At 49.9% G+C, this 21,845-nt stretch overlaps 2 protein-coding genes across 3 annotated transcripts in view; both read right to left on the bottom strand.

Moving 5' to 3' along the window:
- Nucleotides 1–2,528: 2,528 nt before the first annotated feature.
- On the bottom strand, nt 2,529–10,137 carry Myoz1 (myozenin 1). Its single transcript, XM_005389970.2, has 6 exons — nt 10,028–10,137; nt 8,503–8,593; nt 7,278–7,456; nt 4,715–4,979; nt 4,185–4,350; nt 2,529–3,024 (listed from the first exon to the last, which is right to left on the bottom strand). The coding sequence occupies exons 2-6, from the start codon at nt 8,573–8,575 to the stop codon at nt 2,793–2,795; spliced, it is 915 nt and encodes a 304-aa protein (XP_005390027.1). The 5' UTR covers nt 8,576–8,593; nt 10,028–10,137; the 3' UTR covers nt 2,529–2,792.
- A 4,741-nt stretch (nt 10,138–14,878) lies between these two features.
- The window catches only part of Synpo2l (synaptopodin 2-like), an 8,906-nt gene continuing 1,939 nt past the window's right edge, over nt 14,879–21,845 (bottom strand). The window contains exons 3-4 of one of the 2 annotated variants that reach the window (XM_005389968.2): nt 21,068–21,582; nt 14,879–17,323 (exon numbers count right to left, since the gene is read on the bottom strand). In XM_005389968.2, coding sequence (XP_005390025.1) covers nt 15,174–17,323; nt 21,068–21,582 — 2,665 coding nt within the window. In that variant the 3' untranslated portion in view covers nt 14,879–15,173. Of the gene's footprint in view, nt 17,324–19,536; nt 20,675–21,067; nt 21,583–21,845 lie in introns of those variants that run through there. The other variant, XM_005389969.2, reaches the window with a different exon arrangement.

The raw sequence follows: 21,845 nt of genomic DNA, 5'->3' as shown, positions 1-21,845 counted from the left end.
AAAAAACAAAACCCTAGTTGGCCGAGCATGGTGACACATGGCTGTAATCCCAGCACTCAGAAGGCTGAGCCAGGAGGATCATTCAGAGTTTGAGGCCAGCCTGGGTAACATAGTGAGTCCAAAGCCAACCTGAGCTACATGATGAGAGCCTATCTCAAAAAAACAAAGGAAGGCCGGGGATATAGCTCAGCGGCACAGGCACAGCACCAACCTGGCAAGCTCAAGGTCCTGAGTTCGATTCCCAGTACCAGAAAAAAAAAAAAAAGAGAGACACAAGGTTTCACCAAATCACCCTGTCTGGATTTGAACTTGCCATCTTTCTCCTTGAGCCTCCTAGAGTACTAGATTTGCAGGTGTACTGCATCATGCCCAGCCAAAACCCTATATGTGCTATGCTTTCTCCTACACATCCATACCTAAGTTAACTTTAAATATAGGGCTGGTGGTATAGCTCAATGATAGAGCACTCAGTTTGATTACCAGCACTGAAAAAAAAAATAAAGATTAATCTATAAATTAGGCACAGAGAATAATAACTACAAAGAGAACAATTATAATAACAAACTGTAATAAAATTGCTAGCATCATTACTATTATATTCCTAGGCCACTGTTAAGTAAAATAAAAGCTGCTTCTTTTCTTTATTTTTTGAGCCAGGTTCTTGCTATGGAGCTCAGGTTGACCTTGGACTCACTGTGTAGCCCTGGTTGGCTCAAACCTACAGTGACCCTCCTGCCTCACCCTTCCAAGTGCTGGGATTGCAGGTGTGCACCACCACGCCCAGGCAGGGGCCTCTTGAACATAGCACTGCTTTACTTTTTTGTTTTTATTTTGTTTTGAGACAGGGTCTTGCTATGTATTTTAGGCCGGCCTTGAACTCACTGTTACCCAGGCTGGCCTTGGACTCACATATCCCAGGTGAGACAGAGCAGGATAGCATGAGATTTCCTCATGCTGCTCAGAACAATGTACAATTTAAAACTTAGGTATTATTTCTAGAATTTTCCATTTCATATTTTTGGACTTTTGATTATACACTACTGTCTCTTCATCTGGAAGTATCTGTGAAGTTAGCATTGACAACCATGAAAAATGAAATTTGGTGGCTAAATATTCCAGTTTCTGATGTCCCTCACGCATGAGTGGGGCAGCTTTGCAGTATGTTCTGCTGTAGCATTTCTCAATTTTCTAGCATATAAAGATCACCTGGAGGGAGTACTAAGCTACAGACTCTGGGGCCCAAGAGTTTGCATTTCTAACCAAGCTCCTGGGAGACTCTGATGCTGCCAGTCCATGGACCAGTCTGAATAGCATTGTTCTTTGAGATTTCCCAGTGGGATTCAGCCCCAATTGGTAAAATCACTCTTTATAGCCTTTCCTCTCACTCCTGTGCTTGGATTTCTGGGACAACTTCCAAATTAATTATTTGCATTCAAATCTTTGTTTTAGGATCTGGTTGGGGGGAAATCCTTAGGAATATGGACATAGACTTTTGTGTATAAGTTTAGCAGAGCTATGAGTTTCCCACAGTTCATTCTTTAGGTTGCAAATGAAGTGACCAGGGTAAATGTCACATGACCAAGGTCACTAAAATATGATGTGTAATGTGAAGTCTGGCAACTTAACCTGTTCGTGGATCATGGAACTGACTGAATTCAATCAGTTCTCCTTTTCCCAGGACTGGGGATATAGCTCAGTGGTAGATCACATGCCTGACATGCATAGGGTACCAAGTATGATCCCTAGCACTACAAAAATAAGCAGATATCTAAAGAAAAAAAGTTATTTTCGCAGATCCTATTGTCATCTCATTATTCTTCCTGGTCTGTGTCATCCTTACTTTGTGGGACATTGGAGTAAGTCTGGGGCTCTAGGAGCGACCTAAGGCTTAAAATCAACCTTTAAAAATACTGCTACTCATTTCCATTGAGTTCTTATGGCTTCTCTCCAATCAGTGCTTTCTGGGCATCACTGCAGTGCTCCTATAACCATTGCTGTGATCACACAGAGCCAGGCATGTACCTGTAGCTGTTTCTCCTACTCCCTTCTGGATTCCTCATGGTACCCTAGTCTATTTGATCCCTTTGGGAATCTGTAACCATTGACATATATTCTTAAGCCCAGTCTGGTGTCCTCTGGAAACTAGGCAATATTCCTAGAGACATCTTTCCCTAGGGTTCAGACACATTACCCTCTTTTTATGTGACAATCAAAGCAACCCTCACTGCTTCCCTAGAATCCCACTTCTCTTTTCCTGGTTTGTGTTGCAGCTTCTAATTGGCTACGTAGAAAGAGCTAACACCAGTGGCACCTCAGCTTTGCCCACATGTGGACGAGCACATATGCTTATGTATGATTATGTTTGTCTTTGTATATATCTATGAATGTGAGTTTGTGGGTATGGGAACGTAAGCAACCGGAGATCATGTCTGGAGTCTAATGCATGTTTAGCACTCAGCTTTAACTAGTCTTTCTGCATTGTTAGCTTCAGCTTTAGCTTTCTTCTGCCCTCAGATACCAGAAAAGAATGAGTTCATTTCCTTAAGTTTATTGACTGTTACTGGTGGCAGAGCAAACTCCACATGGAGCAAATAGAAGGGCAGCTCTGAGCTGGTGAAGAAGGGTGCTTGGAGCGGGGCTTGGGGTAAAGGACAGAAAGGCAGGTCTCTCCCTCCTGTTTCCCTCTATTCCCACAAAGATACAGGACCAAGGTGGGGGCATCCTGCTCAGCACTCCCTCTCCACACTGGAACCAGAGGGAGAAACACGATGCGAACTAGAAGAGGAAACACTTCAGAGCTCCTCTGTTTCTCCATCCAAGGGGATGCCGATATCCACGTTGTAGTCTACCGGCTCCCCGGAGCTCAGCCACGGAATAGGGGTTCGATTGAAAGAAGGCCTGTTGGAGAGGTTCTGGTTGTAGAGGACCAGGGGTTCACTCAGCAGGGGTCCCAGGTCAATCTTTGGCATCTGGAAGGTCATGCGTTTGGAGGCCTTCTCATATCCACCGTAGGGCATTGCCGTCCTGAGAAGGGGACATATTATTCAATTAATAAGCAGAAGAAAAGAAATAGAACCTTGTGGACATGTTACCCTGGTTGGAGTAAGGAAAGGTCCATAAATTAAGATTGTTTCTACACTCCTTCTTCTTCTTCTCACTTATTTTTTGTTGTTGTTGTTGTTGTTGTTTGTACCGGGAATCAAACTCAGGACCTTGCACTTGCCAGGCAAGCACCTGTGCCACTGAACTATATCCCTGGCACCTTCTTCTCACTTGATACCTTCTGTCCTCTTCTCAGCTTGATTGTTTCCACCAAGTTAATAGTGAAAAAAGAAGTCTAGAGCGCACTAAATGGAGAATCTCTTGGGGAGTTGTGACCCAAACACTGTAGACCCAAAGGTCGGAGGTCACCATAAATTACAATACAGAGACCCCTCCCCAACTCCTTCTGATGGATGCCTTCTGAAGGAATTAATGCCAAAATACAAAAACACTTCTCTGGGCCTTTCGAATTCTGCTCTTACATAGATCACCAAGATCTAGAGAAGCGTAATTCCAAAAGAATAGATATTGGGCTGGGGATATAGCTCAGTGGCATAAGCGCCTGCCTGGCAAGCACAAGGTTGTGAGTTCAAGCCCCAGTACTGCAAAAAAAGAAAAAAAAGAAAAAAAAAGAATAGATATTTACAGTCTTATTACAGCAAAGAACCAGCAAAGAAATAGAATCAGGGCCAGGGATTTAGCTCAGTGGCGCAGTGCCTGCCTGCCTAAAGTCCTGAGTTCGATTCCTGGTACTTCGCCCCAAAAAACCCAGAAAGGAACAGAATCATAGCACAGGAATATAATGACATCCTCACCTGGAATGGAAGGGAGCCCCAAGAGGCCTTCAGCCATGTGATCATTAATTCCTATTTTACATTCAAAGTGACCAAAGTTCAGAGGTAGGGTGACTTTCCTACACCTACCGGCGAACAAATGGCCTATGAACCAGTGTTTAAATCCTCCCAGCAAATTTTTCCTCCATCACATTACTATGATGAAGATGAGCTAGAGTTGAAGGAACAAAAGTTTTCCACTAGGGCACCTATATTCCTGCCTTCCCTCTCAGTCCTCTTCTGAAACATTTGAACTGCAGTCCCATGCCACACACCGGAATGCATCTGGACCCTTCCCCACCACCCTACCTGTTAAAGGACTTGTATTTGGGGAGTTCTGCTTTGGCCCCATAGGCCAGCAGGTCAATGCCGAGTTCCACTTTTTGTTGGGAGTCAACTCCCATGGCCCGCTCCCATGGGGAAATATAGGTCTTGAACACAGTAACATGTTTTCCTTCTCCACCTGCCTGGTCTCCTGGTCGTCAAGAGAGAGAAAAGTAAGTCAAACAATAGCAGTTCATTTAGTAACCAATGAAAATTAGTCCCACATCCTCGCACTAGGGAAATTGCTAAAGCCAGACACCAAAAGTATAATATCTTGGTAATTATGTAAAGTTTGCAGTGTAATGACAGCCTAGCGTCAGCTCTGTGATTGAATCTGAAAAGCCAGAAGGCTTGCAGACAAGGCTTGGGAGAGGAGCAGACACATCTCTCTATCCTGGATACCTCCTAGGTTCAAGCTAGCTCACTTCTGCCGCCCACACTCAGCCTAGGCAATATTCCTAGAGACGTCTTTGCCCTAGGGATCAGACACGTTATTTTTGGATGAGAGTACTTGCCTGATCCTGCCTCGCCAACTCCTGCCGTGCCAGTAGCTCCTCCTCCGCCAGCCTGGCCCCCAGGACCGCCTGCACCCCCAGCTCCAGACCCAGAGCCCTGATGATGATGATGATGGCCAGAGCCATACTGTCCAGCAGAGCCATACTGTCCAGCAGAGCCACTGCCCACTCCCTGGCCTCCGCCGCTGCCCCTGCTATAGGAAAATCCCTGACCAGCTGTGCCCAGCTGTCCCCCCACTGTGGGAAGGAACTTCTGGAAGTGATCCTGTAAAAAAAGGACAAATAGAGGAAAATGTTAGCAATCAGCGGAAAACACAGGAAGAGAGAGGTGCACATAGCAAAAGAAGAGGCGGTCAGAGTGGGCAACCCCAGCACCCGGGGTCCTCTGAGATCACCCCAGCATTACACACAGCCTGGCTGAGAGGACTCGAACTCTCGTTAAGAGGCAGAACCCCTGTTGGCTCAGTGTCCCTAGTTTCACCTTAGGTTTGGGTAGCACTTTCTCCACTCCTCTTTCCCATCCTTACTAAGGCAAAAAAAAAAGACCAAGACTTCTGCACAACTAGAATTTGGGAGGGCAGAGTTGCCAAGAAGAGCCCCGACTGCATTTGAGGAACTACCTTTCCCCATCTTGTCCAGAAGTCTCCTTTCTTTCCTGCTGGTATCTACTGGACTTCCGGAGAGTGAAACTGTAGCAGGTGGGGGGAGGGGCAAAAGGACAGCACTGGATTCAGCCCCAAAGCCTAAAAATAACCCCCCCAACTCCTTGAGGAGGCTCTTCTGGCCACCTTACCATGTATACCTCCATGCCCCACCCAGTGTAACCAGACCCAGCAGAGAGAAGGGCTTTCAGCCTCCTAAAGTTAGATCTGACCAGCTTAGCACTTTAGCTCGGCCCCTACACAAGGGCCAATGACGGACAGTTCTGTCCTGGCCCCATCCCCTTAGGCATCTCCTTCCACTGTCCCCCAGCCATCCAGGGAAGGTGGAGGAGGCAGAAAGGAAATGGAGAAGGTCTTCTTCCTCCTCAGCTATCACATCCTGTGCCTGGCTCCTCTCCAGTCTCCATTTTGCTTTCTTAGGAGAGGAGGTTAACCAGAAATTGTTCATCTTGAAGAAGGATAATTTCAGTTGCCACATCTGGGATCCTTAGGGAAGAGACTGACTCTTTAAATAAGAGAATGACTCAAGAAGCATATGGCTATAACAACAACTCTAGGGTTGCCAGAGTTTTTGTTGTTGTTGTTGCTTGTTTTATTTTTTCCTTTGGTTTTTGTAGTACTTGTGATTGAACCTAGGATCTCACATGCTGGGCAAGCACTCTACCACTGAGCTACATCCCTACCCCTTTTTATTTATTTTATTTCATTTTTGTACCGGGAATCGAACTCAGGACCTTGCACTTGCCAGGCAGGTGCTTTTGCTGCTAAGCTATATCCCCAACGCCCCCCGTTTTATCTTATTTTGAGACCTGGTCTTGCTAAGTTGCCCAGGCTGGCCTCGAAATTGCCATCCTCCTGCCTCAGCCTCCTAAAATGCTGGGATTATATACATGTGCCATTATGCCCCATTTAAGATTATTAGATATACCAAGTAAAACTATAGGACACCACTTAAATATGAAGTTCAAATGGGGCCAGGGGTATAGCTCAGTGGCACAGTTTGATTCCCAGTACCAAAAAAAGTTCAAACGCATAACAAATACATTTTTAGTATAAATATGCCCTACATCATTACCTAGAGTATGATTATACTAAGAAATTATTTATTGTGCCTATGAAATTCAATGTGAAGTGGGCATCATGTGTTTTTGCTTTGATGTTCCTTCCAAATGTCACAGGAAACATAAAGAAAACAGTATTCATTGTCTGAATTTGAAGGTCAAATTTAACTGGATATCCTGTTCGGGTTTTTTTTTTTTTTTTTTTGAGACAGGGTCTCGCTATGCACTTCAGGCTGGCCCTAAGCTCACTCTGTAGCCCAGGCTGCCCTTAAACTAGCACCGATCCTCCTGCCTCAGCCTCCCGAGTGCTGGGATTACAGGCGTGTGCCACCATGCCTGGCTCTGTTTTGTTTTGTTTTGTTTTTGAACCCAGCACCTCACGAACACTGAGCATGTGCCCTAATACTGAGCTAACTACAGCCCTACCCCCATATCCTGTATTTTTTAATCTTATTTTATTTTTATATCCTAAATATTGCAAGAGACACACTTTACGAAAAAAATTTATTCATCATGTATGTTAACTTCAAAATTCAGGACTGGGCGTTTTGTGTTTTATCTGGCAGCCCTATTTTAACACTTACCCATACTAGAAAGGAATTTTCTCCCTAAGGGTGTGGTACACCCCGCCCATTCACTGGTTCTAAACTGGAGACTGAGTTTCAGAGATGGGCTGTACCTCACCCCAGAGCTGCTGGGGCCTCAATAAATCTGGAGACTTAGTGAGTTTATAAGCCTTCAGGGACAGGATGTTGATGGTATTTTAGAGGGTGAAGGCCCACTAAAAAGCTACCAGAAAAGGCACTAGGCTTTGAGGGAGTGGTTCAGTTCCAAACTCACCATAGAGCTGTCAGAAAAAACATCAGGGTGGTTCTCATAGATAAACTTCTCCACCCGCAACTGCCGCAATTTGAACATCTTGGAGCCCCGGTTGGTAAGCAGTGACAGCTCCTCCAACATCACATCCCTTGGGACACTGATCTTCTTCCCCAGGTTCAGGCCCGAGCTCTCCTGTCCACCTTCCAGGGAGGTCCGAAGGAAGAGAGAGAGGACATGGGGGTTTTCTGGGCTCAGAATGCAGATCCCACCCACAGCTGTGTGTCCTGATAGAGGTCATTTAGAGGAGCCTAAATGGTGTCCGTGATGTCTGACCAAGGTTGGCCTCGTTCGTGAGAGATTTTGGTCTCCTGCTTTGGGGATGCAGAGAAGGCATGGGGACTTGGGTGCAGGGCAGACGCTGTGGGGATGCTATAATGAGAGCTGAACATCAAAGGGCCAAGAGCAAAGGGCAGAAAGGACCATCCTAGATGGGGGCCGCTGGAGAAACTGGAATGGGGGAAAGTTAACAGACCAATTCCTTGTGGGGCTGGTCGCTCTAAGTACAGACTCCTGTTTTAACTCCTTTCCCTGTTTTTCTCAGCAAACTCTGGCTCCAAAAAGCCTCTAGGTATGTGGCGAGCTGTCTACATATGTGCTGTTTCGTCTGCCGCTGGAAACATACATGTGCAATTTTCCATTTTAAGTACTTATCCAAGTTCCCAAGGTCTGGGGAAAGAAATAAGGCAATTAAACATGTTTTTTGTTTGTTTGTTTGTTTCTTTTTGAGACAGGCTGGCCTTGAGCTCACTTTGTAGTCCAGGCTGGTCTTGAACTTGCAAGGATCCTCCTGCCTCAGCCTCCCGAGTGCTGGGATTACAGGAGTGCGCCACCACGCCTGGCTCAGCAATTAAACGTGTTATGAGACCTTAGTCCGTACCCATGTTCCTCAAACATACCTCCCTGACTCTGCGTTCTGTGGTCCTGGCCCTGTGCTGGGCAATATGGGAGGATCTTTCTCAGATTACAAGGTGGAAAGGGTAGAGGGGGGAGGAGACAGTGTCAAATTCTTTCTGCCTTTCTTCCTGCCCGTTTTCCCTCTCCTCCTCACTGCCGACCTCTGACCCCCTACCACTGGAATTCCTGTTTACCCTAAAACATATACAGCCTTATATTATTTTTGAGACTCTTGGGTCAGGGGTGCTCTCAGTGTAAAGTCCCACATTAGGCAGTTACACACTCGCCATACCTCCAGTGAGCTCCATAATCAGCTTGCTGGATTTCCTCTTCTTATTGGGGGCCGGGGTTCCTGAGAGCGGCATTGTGGAGGTGGATTCAGCCTAGATGGGGTAACAAGGTAGAAGGGGTAGCAAGGGGGAGCTGAGGTGGGCAGAGACTGGAAGGAGTGTATGCAATAGGGCAGTTTTATTTATAATAACAATAATAATAATTATTATTATTATTATTGAAATAGGGTCTTGTTATGTATTCCAGGTTAGCCTTGAATTCACTATGTAGCCCAATGGCTGGCTTTTTTTTTTTTTTGGTACTGGAAATTGAACTCAAGACCTTGTACTTGCCAGGCAGGCACTTATGCTGCTGAGTTATATCCCCGGCCCCAGGCTGGCTTTGAACTCGGGCAATCCTCCTGCCTCAGCCTCCCAAGTGCTGGAACTACAGGCGTGCACCACCATGCCCAGTTTTTTGTTTGTTTTTGAGACAAGGACTTGCTATGTCAGTCTGGCCTTGGACTCATGATGTAGCCCAGACTGGCCTTAAATTTAGAAATCCTCTTGCCTGGGATTCCACACCCACCTGCAATAGAACAGTCCTTCTTAACATAGTCTAAAGGGGTTCAGATGATATAATTTCATGAGATCTTCAAAGAAATATGTATTCCCCCAAAAGGTGAAAAGCCCGCTGCTTTAGGGCTTGTTTTCTTGAGACACAAAGCAGGAAAACTAGCTGCACCCCCCGTTCCTACCTTCTACCAACCTCCTGTGGGCTGCTTTGCACAGAGCCTGTGCAGGGTTAGGGCATCGCTGGGGGTGACAACGGCCTTGCAGGCAGACAAGGGGTTCGCAGGGTTTGAAGTTTTTATTTGTATTGAGATACCAGACTGGGGCTATGAGACTCTGGTCTCTCCCCAATCTGCCCCCACGGCCCGAGGGGGCAGAGAGATGTTCTGCCAGGCTTGAGAGACTCTGCCAAAAACATTCTCCATAGGAATGAGAGGTTGTTGTTCCTCCATTGGGCCAGCTGGAAGGTGGCCTGGGAGGTCACAGCCATGCTCCCTGCTCCTTCAGTCACTTCCATCCCAGACGCCAGAGCTGGAGTAGAGAGGGGATTCCAGGAGGTAACTAACTCAGGCCAGTTCAGCAAACTCATAGCTGTAGGGGATCGAGGGAGGTGGGAATCCAGTCATAAGGTCTGACTGTGGACGGGGCAAGCTGGGGAAAGATACAGATCCCGGCCCCCCCTTAACGAAGCTGGCGCGTCGAGACGGCTGTCTTCTGCTGAGTCCTGTCTTGCAAACACATCTGCAACTCTACTGGGGTCTCAGACCCTTTCCCACCTGTCAGCTTCCGCCCCAACATCTCCATTCCCCCAACTCCCTGAGCCTCTCCCTCTGATCTGTGACCCCCCCTGAACTGGACGCGGGGAGCTGAGTATAGATTAGGAGGGGGTCCACTCCCCAGGATCAAGAATTACATTGCAGACACGAGTCGCCCGCATGGGCTCCGGGCCCTTGAGCCAGCGTGCTGCACACTTACCGGCTGCTCAGTTGGTGGTCAGCTCTCCCTGGGGTCCAGCAGCTCTGGAGGACCGAGCTGCTGTGACCAGAGAACCCGAGCTGGGCAGCGTGGGGGCAGCACTGGCAGTGGGGGAGGGAGTGTGGTTATTAATAGAGATGATGAGCATAAGCAGCTCAAATGGCAAAGGGGGTACTGAGACCCTGGAACCAAGACCCCGCCCTCCTTGCCCAGAGGCTCAGCAAGGGGAGAGAGGCCTTTGGGATTCTCCCACTGAGTTGTATGAGCCAGGGGTCGGCCTGTCCCGGGGTCCCCTTCCTACGGTCAGATCCAGGAAAGCATTCAAAGAGAAATCGAAGACCAGAGAGAAAGGAGACAGGCAGCAAGTGGTGTAGGAATTCAGAGTGGGAGAAGGCAGGAACATGACCCAGGGACCACTCACAACCACTCTGGGCTGGAGCTGGAGGGACCTGTGGGTGTGTGTACTTGGGGTGGGAGGGATTAAGGCTTTATGTTTGAGGATGGGACGGAAGTCTTTACAATGGAGCTGCTCTTTTAAAGTTCCTGATGGATTGGTCTCCCTGGGAGAGACAGATCTTGGCAGAACAAAGGACAAAGTAACAAACCCAGTGTAATGAGAGATGCTGTCAGGGAAGACTTGACCAATTACTCTACCTCTCTTTTCTTTCCTGGTCAATTCTGGCAGTTCTAAAAACAACAGGGAAACGTTTAGATCTGCCCTTTAGTCCCCTTTTGTTGCCTGGGTGCTCAGTTCAGCCTGCTTTGTGTGACAGATGTTGCTATCTCCCTGAGAAGCTCATGTTGTCTTCTGACCCACCAGGGCCTTGTTTTCCAGGGATCCTAGCTGGAATCCCCTTCAACAGGAACACACACCCCATAGATCTGCGTTATCCCATTTATGTTGTTCCAAAGGAGCCTCTGAAAGCCAGGCATCGTGACACACTTGTGTAATCCCAGTACTAAGGAGGCTGAGGCAGGAGAATCATTGCAAACTCAAGGCCAGCCTGAACTACATAGGGAGACTGTCTCAAAAGAACAAAAAAACTTAAATTTATAAGATTTGTAGTCAGGTGTCATGGCACATGCTTATAATCCCAGCACTCAGGAGACTGAGGCAGGAGGATCTTTGAGAGTTTGAGACCAGCCTGGGCTACAAAGTGAGCTCATGGCCAGCCTGAACTGCATAGCGAGACCCTGTCTCAAAAAGACAAAAAAAAAAAAAAAGACATAACATAAATAAATGAAGGCTGGGCGTGGTGGCTCACACCTGTAAATCCAACTCTTGGGAGGCTGAGGCAGGAAGACTGTTGCAAGTTCGAGGCCAACCTGAGCTACATAAGTGAGTTCAAGACCAGTCAGAACTGCATAGTAAGATCCTGTCTCAAAAAGACAAAAGAAAGAAAGAAGATAAATAAATGAATCTGATGAAAAAAAACAAACAAAACAAAAAGTGCCTCCAGGAAGGTGCACAAGCTTGAGAGCCCCCTTGAAAGAAGCTTATTTGCCCGGCCCCTTCCTCAGTAGCTGCAGTAACATCCTGCTTCCTCTTCCACCTTCGGTGCAAGCTGTGGAACCAGCTGCTGCTGCGGCTCTGCTGCAGCCTTCACCGCCTTGTTGCAGCTGCCGCCAAAGTGGCTCCAGAAGCTCCCCAAATACACCCTCTGTGCTCACGCCACTCTTCCTGACTGTGTCCTTCATCCCTCTTAGACTTTTCAGGCTCAGGCGAGGGGTTCAAAATCCTCCACCACCACTGTTGCAAACAAAACAGAAACCAAAAGCTCAGAGCTGATTTCCTGTTACTCAGTAATTACCGAGTGGGTGAAGACAGGCTGTTTTAGCCAGCGGCGTCTGTGCCCCTCCTTTGGAATGCTGATACTGTGTACTTGGGAGCATCGGGTCATTGGCACAAATCTGCCCTCTGCTGGCCAAATTCAAGCAATGGCACTTTCCTTCTCAAATCTAATCGTAGTTGGACTGTCCAAGTATTCTACCTCCCTTTTCTTTCCTCTTTGAATCTGGCAGGTCTAAGAACAGCAGGTGAATGTTTAGATCCCCTTTTGCTGCCTGGATGCAGACGCAAGTCACAAGTTCTCTGTCAGTTTCAACCCAACTTTCGTTTTTTTTTCATTCTTTTTGTTTGTTTGTTTTTGTTTTTGTTTTGGTACCAGGAATTGAAAACAGGACCCTGCGCTTGCCAGGCAGGCGCTGTGCTGCTGAGCTATATCCCAGGCCACATTCCTTTTTCTCTTTCCTTTTCTTTATTTTTTTCCCTCTTTCCTTCCTTTATTTATTTACTTATTTATTAGTTGGGGTTTTTTTGTTTTTGTTTTTTGTCTTTTTGAGACAGGGTCTCGCTATGCAATTCAGGCTGGGCTTGAGCTCATTTTGTAGCCCAGGCTCCTATCAAACTTGCAGTGATCCTCCTGCCTCAGCCTCCCGAGTGCTGGGATTTCAGGCATGCGCCACACGCCCAGCTTATTTATTAGTTTAATAAGAAAGGGTCTCACTATGTAGTGTAGGCCAACCTTGAACTTGCTGTGTAGTCCAGGCTGCCCTCAAATTTCAGATCTTCCTGCCTCAGCCTCCCAAGTTCTGGGATTACAGACTTGAAGCCACACCTGGCTTCACCTTTTATTCCCTGTTCCATTCCACCCTCACGTCCAGTCGTTGCTTTCTATTCATTTAATTCTCAAGAGTGTTTAACACGGTTGCTTCCTCCAGGGAACTAGACAGTGTTGATGGCAAAGGAATTAGGCCTTTCAACTTCTCTCAGTTCTGTAAGCTAAGCCTTTCCTGGAAAGTACAGAGCAGTGAAGGGAGACGGGGCAGAATCTGGAAGGAGACTGCAGGGAGACAGAACTAGGAGGACCGGGTGTGGTGGCACAGGCTTGCAATCCCAGCACTGGGGAGGCTGAGGCAGGAGGCAGGAGAATCATTGTGAGCTCGAGACCAGCCTGAACTGCATAGGAGACTCTGTCTCAAAAAGACAAAAAAACCCAAAACAAAAACCCAACTAGGAGCAGTGGAGGTGGAGATAGCTATTGAAGCAGGATGGAATTGGTAGAAAACAGCAAAGTAGTTGGGGATGAAGGGCAAAGGTGGGAAATGGGAGGGTGGGAATGGAGACTGAGATTGAGAGTCCCAGAGAAGATCAGGATTGGATATAAAACTAGAAGAGATGACAGCAACGGAAGGTACAGGGCATAAGTTTATTCTTGTGCACAAACCAAAGAGTTGTGACTCACACCCAAAATGCACAGGAAACAATCACTTTCCAGATCAAACAGCAAACATGGCTGGCGATGGTCTTGGTGAAAAGCGAGTCCATGCCCTTCTAGAACCCAGAACGAGGACTTGAAGCTGAAAAGGAACAAGAGCTAGCGTTTTGAGGGGTGGGGTAGGCCTGGAAAGGTCCTGGCTGCGGGTGCTTCCCTGCCCTTTCCCAGGGAGCCAGGACAAGGTACAGAAGACAGACGAGGATGGACACACAGGAAGCAGCACAGACACCAGCTCTTCCCTCACACTCAGCACACCTCCCGCTCCCCTCCCGCTGTCACCCCCTTAACTCTGGCAAATGTATTTTTGCCCCTCGTATTTTCTCCCAGTCCCCCTCTCACACAGTTGGTTGTCAGCCAGCTTCACTCTGCCGACCCTGCCTCTCGCTCGCCACGCTCCACCACTTGCTTTTTTTTTTTGGTTTTTCTCCAGTGCCGGGAACCGAACTCACAACCTTGCGCTTGCCAGGCAGGCGCTGTGCCCCTGAGCTAAATCCCCAGCCCCCACGCTCTACCACTTTCACCCATGTTCGCTCCACTCTCGCTTTCTGTCTCACTCACCTTACACAGCCTTTCTTCCCCTCCTTTTCTGTTTTAGGCTCATAATACGGGAAATTTTCTTTGTCTTTTCTTCTTTTTTTTCCCCCTGACATCCTTGAGATTGGGTTGCTCAGCACAGAGCTCTGTGTGCTAACTTTCTGAAACCCAGGGGATCTGAGTAATTCTTAGCTCTGTTGCTGGTATAGCTGGTACAGCTCAGCCCATGCAAACTCTCCCAGTCCTTCAGTCTTGCCATGCACCATTCGTTCCCAAGATTCTGTGTATCTGCTACACACTGCTCTCTAAAACACTCTCTCCAGGGAAGCCCTTTCTCCCACTAGGGTCCATGTGGGGCTATCTGACCCTTCTACCAGTGGAAAGTTGAGACCCAGATGGGGTCTTTATTTATACACCTATTACTCTTGCCTCAGAGGAGTATGTCTTTCCAGATCAGATCCTATCACACACACTTGCTCATACTTGCACTCACACACGTATACCCTAGACATACACACCCAGATACACGCCAGCTAACCCTGGGAAAGCAGAGTGAAGAGTACGGAGAGGGTTGGTGCAAACAAGGGTCAGCTCAGTCTCTTTGCTGTCTTTCTGGTGGTGAGCTTGTAGCCTAAGTTCCCAGTGGTTACTTCTGCTCTGTGTGCTTCTTGCTGAACATTAAGATAAGGCCAATAGCCGGGCATGGTGGCTCACGCCTGTAATCCCAGCACTCGGGAGGCTGAGGCAGGAGGATCTTTGCAAGTTTGAGGCCAGCCTGGGCTACAAAGTGAACTCGAGGCCAGCCTAAACTGCATAGTGAGACCCTGTCTCAAAAAAAAAAAAGAAAGAATAAAATAAAATAAGGCCCATAAGCCAGGCGTGGTGGTGCACTCCCAGCACTCGGGAGGCTGAGGCAGGAGGATCGCTGCAAGTTTGAGGCCAGCCTGGGCTACAAAGTGAGCTCAAGCACAGCCTGAACTGCGTAGCAGATCTTGTCTCAAAAAGGAAAAAAAAAAAAAAATGCCAATAGAGAAAAGCACAAGTGTAAAGAGATTTTTAGAGGCATACAGGTAGAGAGGCCAGGAAATGTAGACAGATCAAGGCAAGAAAATATAAAGAGAACCAAGATATCCAAGTAGGGACAACTGGTTGGAAAGTAGCAGGGAGCTAGGGAGTGAGCAGGAAGCTGGGAGATGAGACACTAACTTCAAAACTATCTCTGGCAGGAGGGACTTTAGCCTTCAGCTGCCTGGGACAGGGGTAGGATAGGGCAGGAGAAGCAGCTTTGGAGACTGGACGCTCCATTTCTCCTTGGTCCTGGGACCCATCCCTGCTCACCGGTGCCCTGCCCCAGGCCTCCACACGTGAGCCTGCAATCCTGTTCTGGTGGCTGAGAATCGGGGCCTGGCTACCTGGAAACCACAGGAGCTGGGGGTGGCCCCAAAGCCTCTGGGAGACTCTTGAGGAGGAGCCGGGCTCGAGACAGGGGCCGAGGCCAGCTCTGCCCTCCAGATGGGTTCATCTAGGGAGGTGGCTGCTCGGGGGGCCAGCACAGTGGGAGCCAGGGGCTCTGCAGTGGGCTGGGGCGCCGGGGTGGAAAATCGGCGGATCTCCTGGACTCGGGCAGTTTTGGGGGCCCCGGAAGGGGTGGGGCCAGGAGTTGGAGGAACCTCGTCAAAACAGAACATGGCAGTTTTAAGTTGGTAGGGTTGATGCCGCATGAAATCCAGAGCCTTGATGCCCTGCTTGGGGGCTGCTCGAGGCCCCTGGGGTTGGGCCTTGGTAGGGAGAGTTCGGGCAGCCTGGGGGAAAAAGGGTGAGAGCAGTGGGTTGTAAGCAATTGGAGGCGGGGCACGGATGTTGGGCGAATACTTCCATGAAGAGGGCAGTGAGGGGGTAGGAGAAGGACTTCTGGGCCGAGGGCCAGGACCTGGTGTGGTTTCCACCACATACCTGTCGGCACGGCTCTGCCGCTTGGCAAACAGCTCCCCACCCCTGCCCTGCAGCCTTGGTGGCTCAGGGATTCCGGGCGAAGGGGTCGCCCCATTCACCAGCCCATCAAGGAGCCCTCTGGACGCGGGCTTAGGAGCCACTGGGGGCGGAGTCTTAGGAGTCATAGGGGGCGGGGTCTTGGGCGCCATCGGAGGCGGGGTCTTGGGCGTCACGTGAGGCAGCGTCTTGTAACTCCTGCCCCCCGGCGGCTGCATGAAATTGCAGGCCTCGGCCCCGAGGCTCAAAGCGTCCTCCTCCGGGCCGGATTCAGCAGCCCCGGCCCGGGGTTTTTCATCCAGGTTCTGCACCAGCGACAGCAGTTCGGGGTTGGGCGAGTTCTTCGGCTCCTCCTTCGCTTGGCGGAACATCTGCTTCCTGGTCCCGCGGCGCCGCGCCTCCTGCAGGATGCCCGTGCGCGCGGCCGGCACGGAGATGCGCTGCTCGCGAGCGCTGGCGGGGTCGGGGGCCGCGGGGCCTGGCGCGGGCGCCTCCGGGCGTGCAGAGGGTCGCAGGGGTGACGAGAGAAAGATGGAGGCGGTGGAGGTCATGGCCGCTGCACTAGGAGGGGCGGAGGGCTCCGGGGCCCCGCCCGGGGTAACGGGTCGACTAGGGGCTGGGATGTACAGGGAGCTGGTGGCCGTCACAGGGCCCGAGGGCCGTGGGGTGCTGGGGGGAGCAGGGGAGGGCGCGTGGCTGGAACCCCCGGGGGTGAAGCTCTGCGGGGGCGTGGGCTCCGGCGGAGAGGACAGGAAGGGGGGTGGGGCGGGGCCGAGGTTCCCCGGGCTCTCGTTCGCCCTCTTGGGGGCGAGAGGTCTGAAAATCACCGAGGTGGTGCTTGGCCGCTGCCCTTGTAAGCCCGGTGTAAAGGGCCTGGCCGACCTGTTGAAGATGCTCGGCGCTGGGGAAGGGGCGCCACCACCTGGGAGGAAGGGTCTGGGGCTGGTGACGGGGGCCGGCAAAGGACTGGGTGGGAGCACAGCCGCCTCCGGGGGAGCACTTTGGGCCCGGGGTGGTGACTGCAGACCCTGACCATTGAGCACGGCTGCCTGGCCCCTCGGAGCCGACTCCAGGGTGCTGGAGGCTGCGCGCTGGCGCTGCTGTTCGAAGAGTTGGACCCCTTTCCCGGAGACCTCGCTCAGCTGCCCGCCCTGGCTCTCGCCTGTGCCCGAGCCCACCCTGGCCAGCTCCATGTCCAGATAGGGGCTGTCCCAGTCGCACTGATTGGTGAGGCTGCGTGCGTCAGAGAAGGCCTCTTCGTCCAGCTCGGACTCACTCGTTGGGGGAACACCGTCCTCCTCCTCAGTGCCCGTCCCAGCTGCAGCCCCGAAGCTCACCAGAGTGTACTTCTTAGCTCTCTGCCGCCGCTTCTTAAACATCAGCACCCCCTTGGAGTGGGGGTTGGGGGCTGCAGTTAGCAGGGATGCGATGGTCCTGCATTTGGTCTTTGCTTCCTTCACACTCTTTTCTTGGAGGCTCTCCACCCGTTGCAATTCTGAGGAGGCCAGAAAGTAGATTACTCAGTGGGGCCTTGCAGCCTCTTCTGATTCTGGTCCCCAAAGCTTTCATCCCCACCCGGGCCAGTCCCCACCCCCCATCACTTCACTGGTGGGACCCACAGCGTCCCTTGCCGGTGGGATATCCTGCCTGTGAGATGGCCTCTGATTTGAGGGCTGGCTGGAGGGTGAAAGGTGAAACCAAGGTCAGTTAAAGGAAAGGCAGAGTCCACCTGGCTGCCCTGACACTGCTTTGACAGTTCTACCCTCCCCTCCATTCTGTTGTCTTCCCAGAGATGTGGCCTTATCTGCGCCCCTACCCCCCAGCATTCCTTACCCACTTCCCACACCTGACTGGCTACAGGAGGGAGATGTCACTCTCCACAGCAGGCAAGGAAATCAGGGAGGGAAACCAGGGAGAGAAAAGAAGGGACACTTTTCTACTATAGAGACGCAGTTAGGTTTGTCATAACATTTGGGATTTATCCACTCTTCCTACCTGTTACCCCTATGACCAAGACACAGGATTCTTAACAGTGAAGATCTTCATTTACAAGTCCACCCCCATCATGTGGTCCACATCAGAAACACCGATGGCAATAACTTCCATCGCATGTCAACAAGAGTATCTTGTTGCCTGCTGCTGAAAGCTAGCTGGGCAGACTTTCTCCAATGTACTTTTCTCTCTCATTAATGTATATCCCAGTTGGGCCTGGTGGTGCACATCTGTAATCCCAGCACTTGGGAGGCTGAGGCCAACCTGGGCTACATAGTGAGTTCAAGGTCAGTCTACACTCCAAAGTGAGACCCCGTCTCAAACAAACAATGGCTGGGCACGGTGGTGCATGCCTATAATTCCAGCAGGAGTTCAAGGCCAGCGTGGGCTACACAGTGAATTCCAGGCCAGCCTGGGCTACATAGCAAGAACTTATCTAAACAAAAAATGAAATTAATTACTATCTCTATCCCATATACTTTAGTTCACACACACATACTTATTTGTGCACACGTGAAAACATAGAGTCATTCGCATGTATACACACGCATGCTCCAGATGGCTTTTTTTCCAGAGTTCCCCCACAGAGACACTGTTACTATGAGTTTGGTCAGAATTTTAGAGTTGTTCTTGGCCCTCCAACTGCCAGGGAACCCCTCTGTGCTTCACACCCCTGTTACTCACAGCTGGGGTTAGTCTCAGGTCCAAGGTGTGAAAAAAGTCAGGGTGCTGCTCTCCAAGGCCACCCTCCAAATCTTCAGGATACCTCAAAGTTGCCGATCTCCTTTCCCCCAAGATGAGGATGAGTTTCTTTGGGGCTCAGCATTGACCCCACTGTTTGCCAGGCCTTTTGGGTAGAGAGCTCGGGCATCTACTACCAGATAGGCGTGCAAGGGCTGTGTGCTGAAGAGAACCAAGGCAGGGCTTCCCATGCTTTGTAGAGCCTGGGTAGGTGGGGCCAGGAAATGGGAGAGGCTGCACTGCTGCTAAGACCCCGCCTTAGACATGGATAATCTCTGGTCCACTGTCCCAGTTCCTCCTGAAAAATTCTTGAAATTCCATCTACTTTCCACTTGAGATACCAAGCTCCTTTCTATTTAGGGTTCATTCCTCTCATCCCAACTCCCATAACATAGAACAGTACTGTAGATGAGAGAATAGGCACAGGAATCAGAGTTCAGTTCAGGTTTTTGTTCTTGGGAGAGTTACATCACTTCATTGAAGTTCAGTTTCCTCATCTGTAAATGAGGATGATAACATCAACCTCAAAGAGTTGCTATAAGGATTAAGTGAGCTAATATAAATAAATTTAGCACTTAACACAGCACTAAGGCCCACTGGGACAACTATTTTTCTCGAAGCTTTCTTGACCCCAGCTATACACATATACAGACAGTTCTTATTCACATATATCTCCTTCCACAGACTTGCACTTGCCTGCCTTCATGTATTCATAATGTACACCCACCTCTCTCTCACACACACTCTTCCTATGAGTTTTCTACAGTTCGTGTGGTCACAAACCCCTTTGTCATGTGGCCATAGCATCAAGCTCTCCTGAGAAATGGAAGAAGAGGATAGGAGGCAAAACAAAGAGGACAGGAGAGAATGACCTTCCCCAAAGTCCACCCTTCCTCAATTATCGCGGTATCACCCTCCATTCTAAACCTTTTCCTTCTACACCCCAAAACACTCTTGAATGTGGAAAGGTAGTACCTGCATAGAATGGGTCTTGGGGTTCAGGATCTGGATCTGAGGCTTTGTCACAGCTGGCTTGGCTGAGGGACTCTTGGCTGATGGGCTCAAAGGCCTCCATGCCGAGGAAGGCAGTGTTGGCTGGAGCAGGACCAGCTTGAGCCACCCCCATGCCTTTTAAAGCCCCTTTGTCTTGTCCCCAGAGCTGGCAGCTGAATGAGCTCACTGGGCTATTTTTGGAGCCTGGCCCCCTCCCTGCTCTCGGCTTCCCCACAAGTCCCGGTATGATGGACGTGGGCACCTGCCTCCCCTTCCCCCTACCCTGCCCCACTGGACAATGAGGTCTACTTTGGCTAAAAATATCCGTGAGCCACTAACCACAATCTCACCCATCGAGATGGGAAGGGAGAAGAGGGGATAAGAAATGTAAACTGGGCACCTTCCTGGTAAGCATGAGGTCCTGATTACCCCCCAGAATGAGAGCTGGGGTTAAGTATGGGATCCTGGGTATGTATCTGGAATTTCTTTGTGGGATGTTGGACATGCTCAGAGATGTCAGACACTACACTGTCATGTCCTTAAACTCTGTTTAAACCTAGAGACCCTCATTATCAGAATGAGGGTAGGGAGGAGAGAAAAATGAAAACTAGGGGGAAATCCTGTGATTTCAGAGGTGACAAAAAAGGTGTTTGTGGGCGGGGCTTTGAAGAAACAGGACAGGAAAACACTTCATTCTTAGATCTGGTTCTATAGCTCACATCAAAAATAGCAAAGAGCCAGAGATAAGTGGAACTGGCTTTTTCTGCCCAGGCCTACATTCTTGCCTGAGATAAGGAGCCGCTGAAGATCCCTCCCCCTGCCATTTCCTAGGGATCTCATGACCGTCCCATAACTTCCCAGTGCCCAGGAATACCAACCAAACTTACACATGCTTGTAAGCTTTGAAGTAAGTTTGTTAGTTCAGGTAATAGCTCTGAAACTGTGCCTTCAGTTAACAGCGCAAAGAGCCCCTAAACCCTTGTCCTGTTTCCACATACTCCCATGCTCTGGGTCTGTCCTCTGCCCTCACCCCACCCTGTCATCTAACAGAACAACAGCAACCACCACCAAACTCTTTGTCCATTCTGGTCCTTTTCCAGCTTCCCCACTTACTCTGTTCTTGGGTTCTACTTTATTTTGGTCTTTTTGAGACAGGGTCTCGCTATGCAGTTCAGGCTGGCCTTGAGCTCACTTTGTAGCCCAAGCTGGCCTCGAACTCACAACAATCCTCCTGCCTCAGCCTCCCGAGTGCTGGGATTATAGGCATGCGCCACTACACCTAGCTTGTTCTTGGGTTGAACTGAACCACTTCTACCTTTTTGCTACACTGGTTCAAATAGCAAAAATAATAGACACCATGAGAATAATTATTTTCCCTTCCACTTATGTCTGTTCTCTACTTGTTTCAAAGACTATATCCAAGAGACATAAAGTAGGTAGAAATTGTAGATAAGAAAGCAGAAATTTAGGGCTTAGATCCTGGCTAGGTAAAAAAAAAGCATTCAGGACTCACTGGCTTGCTTGGCCTTCTGGGCGTAGGTAGTAGTAAGGTCTTCTGCCACTGGGTGGGGAACAGGTCCCACCATAGGGATAAGATGAGGGCCAGGCCGGAGTGGACCATGGGGTAACAGCAGTGCCTCGGCTGGGGGTGGCTGAAGGGCTGCCCCTTCCTCCCACAATGGGGAGCTCACACGGCTGTCAGCCTGGCTGGGAGGACCAGGGATGGCAGGTGCTGGCTCTGCAGGACTGTCAGACAGGTAGACCTCATCCGGTGGGGCTCCTGGAGGTATGGGCCTTGTAGGGCCTCGCCGGCGGGGTCGGCGGGGCTTCTCCTGAGTGGCAGAGCCATCAACATCACTGTCTGTCTCTCCATAGTAAGCCTCACTGTCAGGGGGCGATCGAAGGCTCCCAGGCTGAAGGGACTGCGATACAGGAGCACCAGGGGGCTCAGGACTCAGTGGAGATAAGGGTGACAGTGCCTGAAACTCCCCAGGGGATGGAGATCTCACAGGCCCTTCATCTGCAATCCTGGATGGGAAAGAGGACAGAACTTGAGAGATGGGCTATGCGACTAACAGCCAGAGAGCGCTGGAGGGGATGGGGAAGGAGGTAAAGGGGAAAGCAGGGGCAGGCATATGGTTAGAGTGGATCATCTTCCAGTGCACTTGGAAGGCTATAAGAAGATGAGATACGCCAGATGTTTAAGTAGACCCACTGCTGAAATAATCCACTTGACACCCCGACTTTTTAAGTGCATACAGGTTCAAACCCTTTGGGAGACATACACAAAC

The sequence above is a fragment of the Chinchilla lanigera genome, unplaced genomic scaffold, assembly GCF_000276665.1.
Source record: "Chinchilla lanigera isolate Chin_1 unplaced genomic scaffold, ChiLan1.0 scaffold00036, whole genome shotgun sequence".
Taxonomy (NCBI): Eukaryota; Metazoa; Chordata; class Mammalia; order Rodentia; family Chinchillidae; genus Chinchilla; species Chinchilla lanigera.
Note: the sequence above shows the minus strand (reverse complement) of the source record. Positions and strands in the feature narration are given on the sequence as shown.

Excerpts from the sequence above, each read along its gene's own strand:
- Myoz1 (XM_005389970.2), bottom strand. The coding sequence starts at position 8,575 with ATGCCGCTCTCAGGAACCCCGGCCCCCAATAAGAAGAGGAAATCCAGC. Across the intron at positions 4,980-7,277 it reads TTTTTTCTGACAGCTCTATG|GATCACTTCCAGAAGTTCCT; the intron begins GTGAGTTTGGAA and ends CTTTTTTTACAG. Across the intron at positions 4,351-4,714 it reads AGTTGGCGAGGCAGGATCAG|GAGACCAGGCAGGTGGAGAA; the intron begins GCAAGTACTCTC and ends CTTGACGACCAG.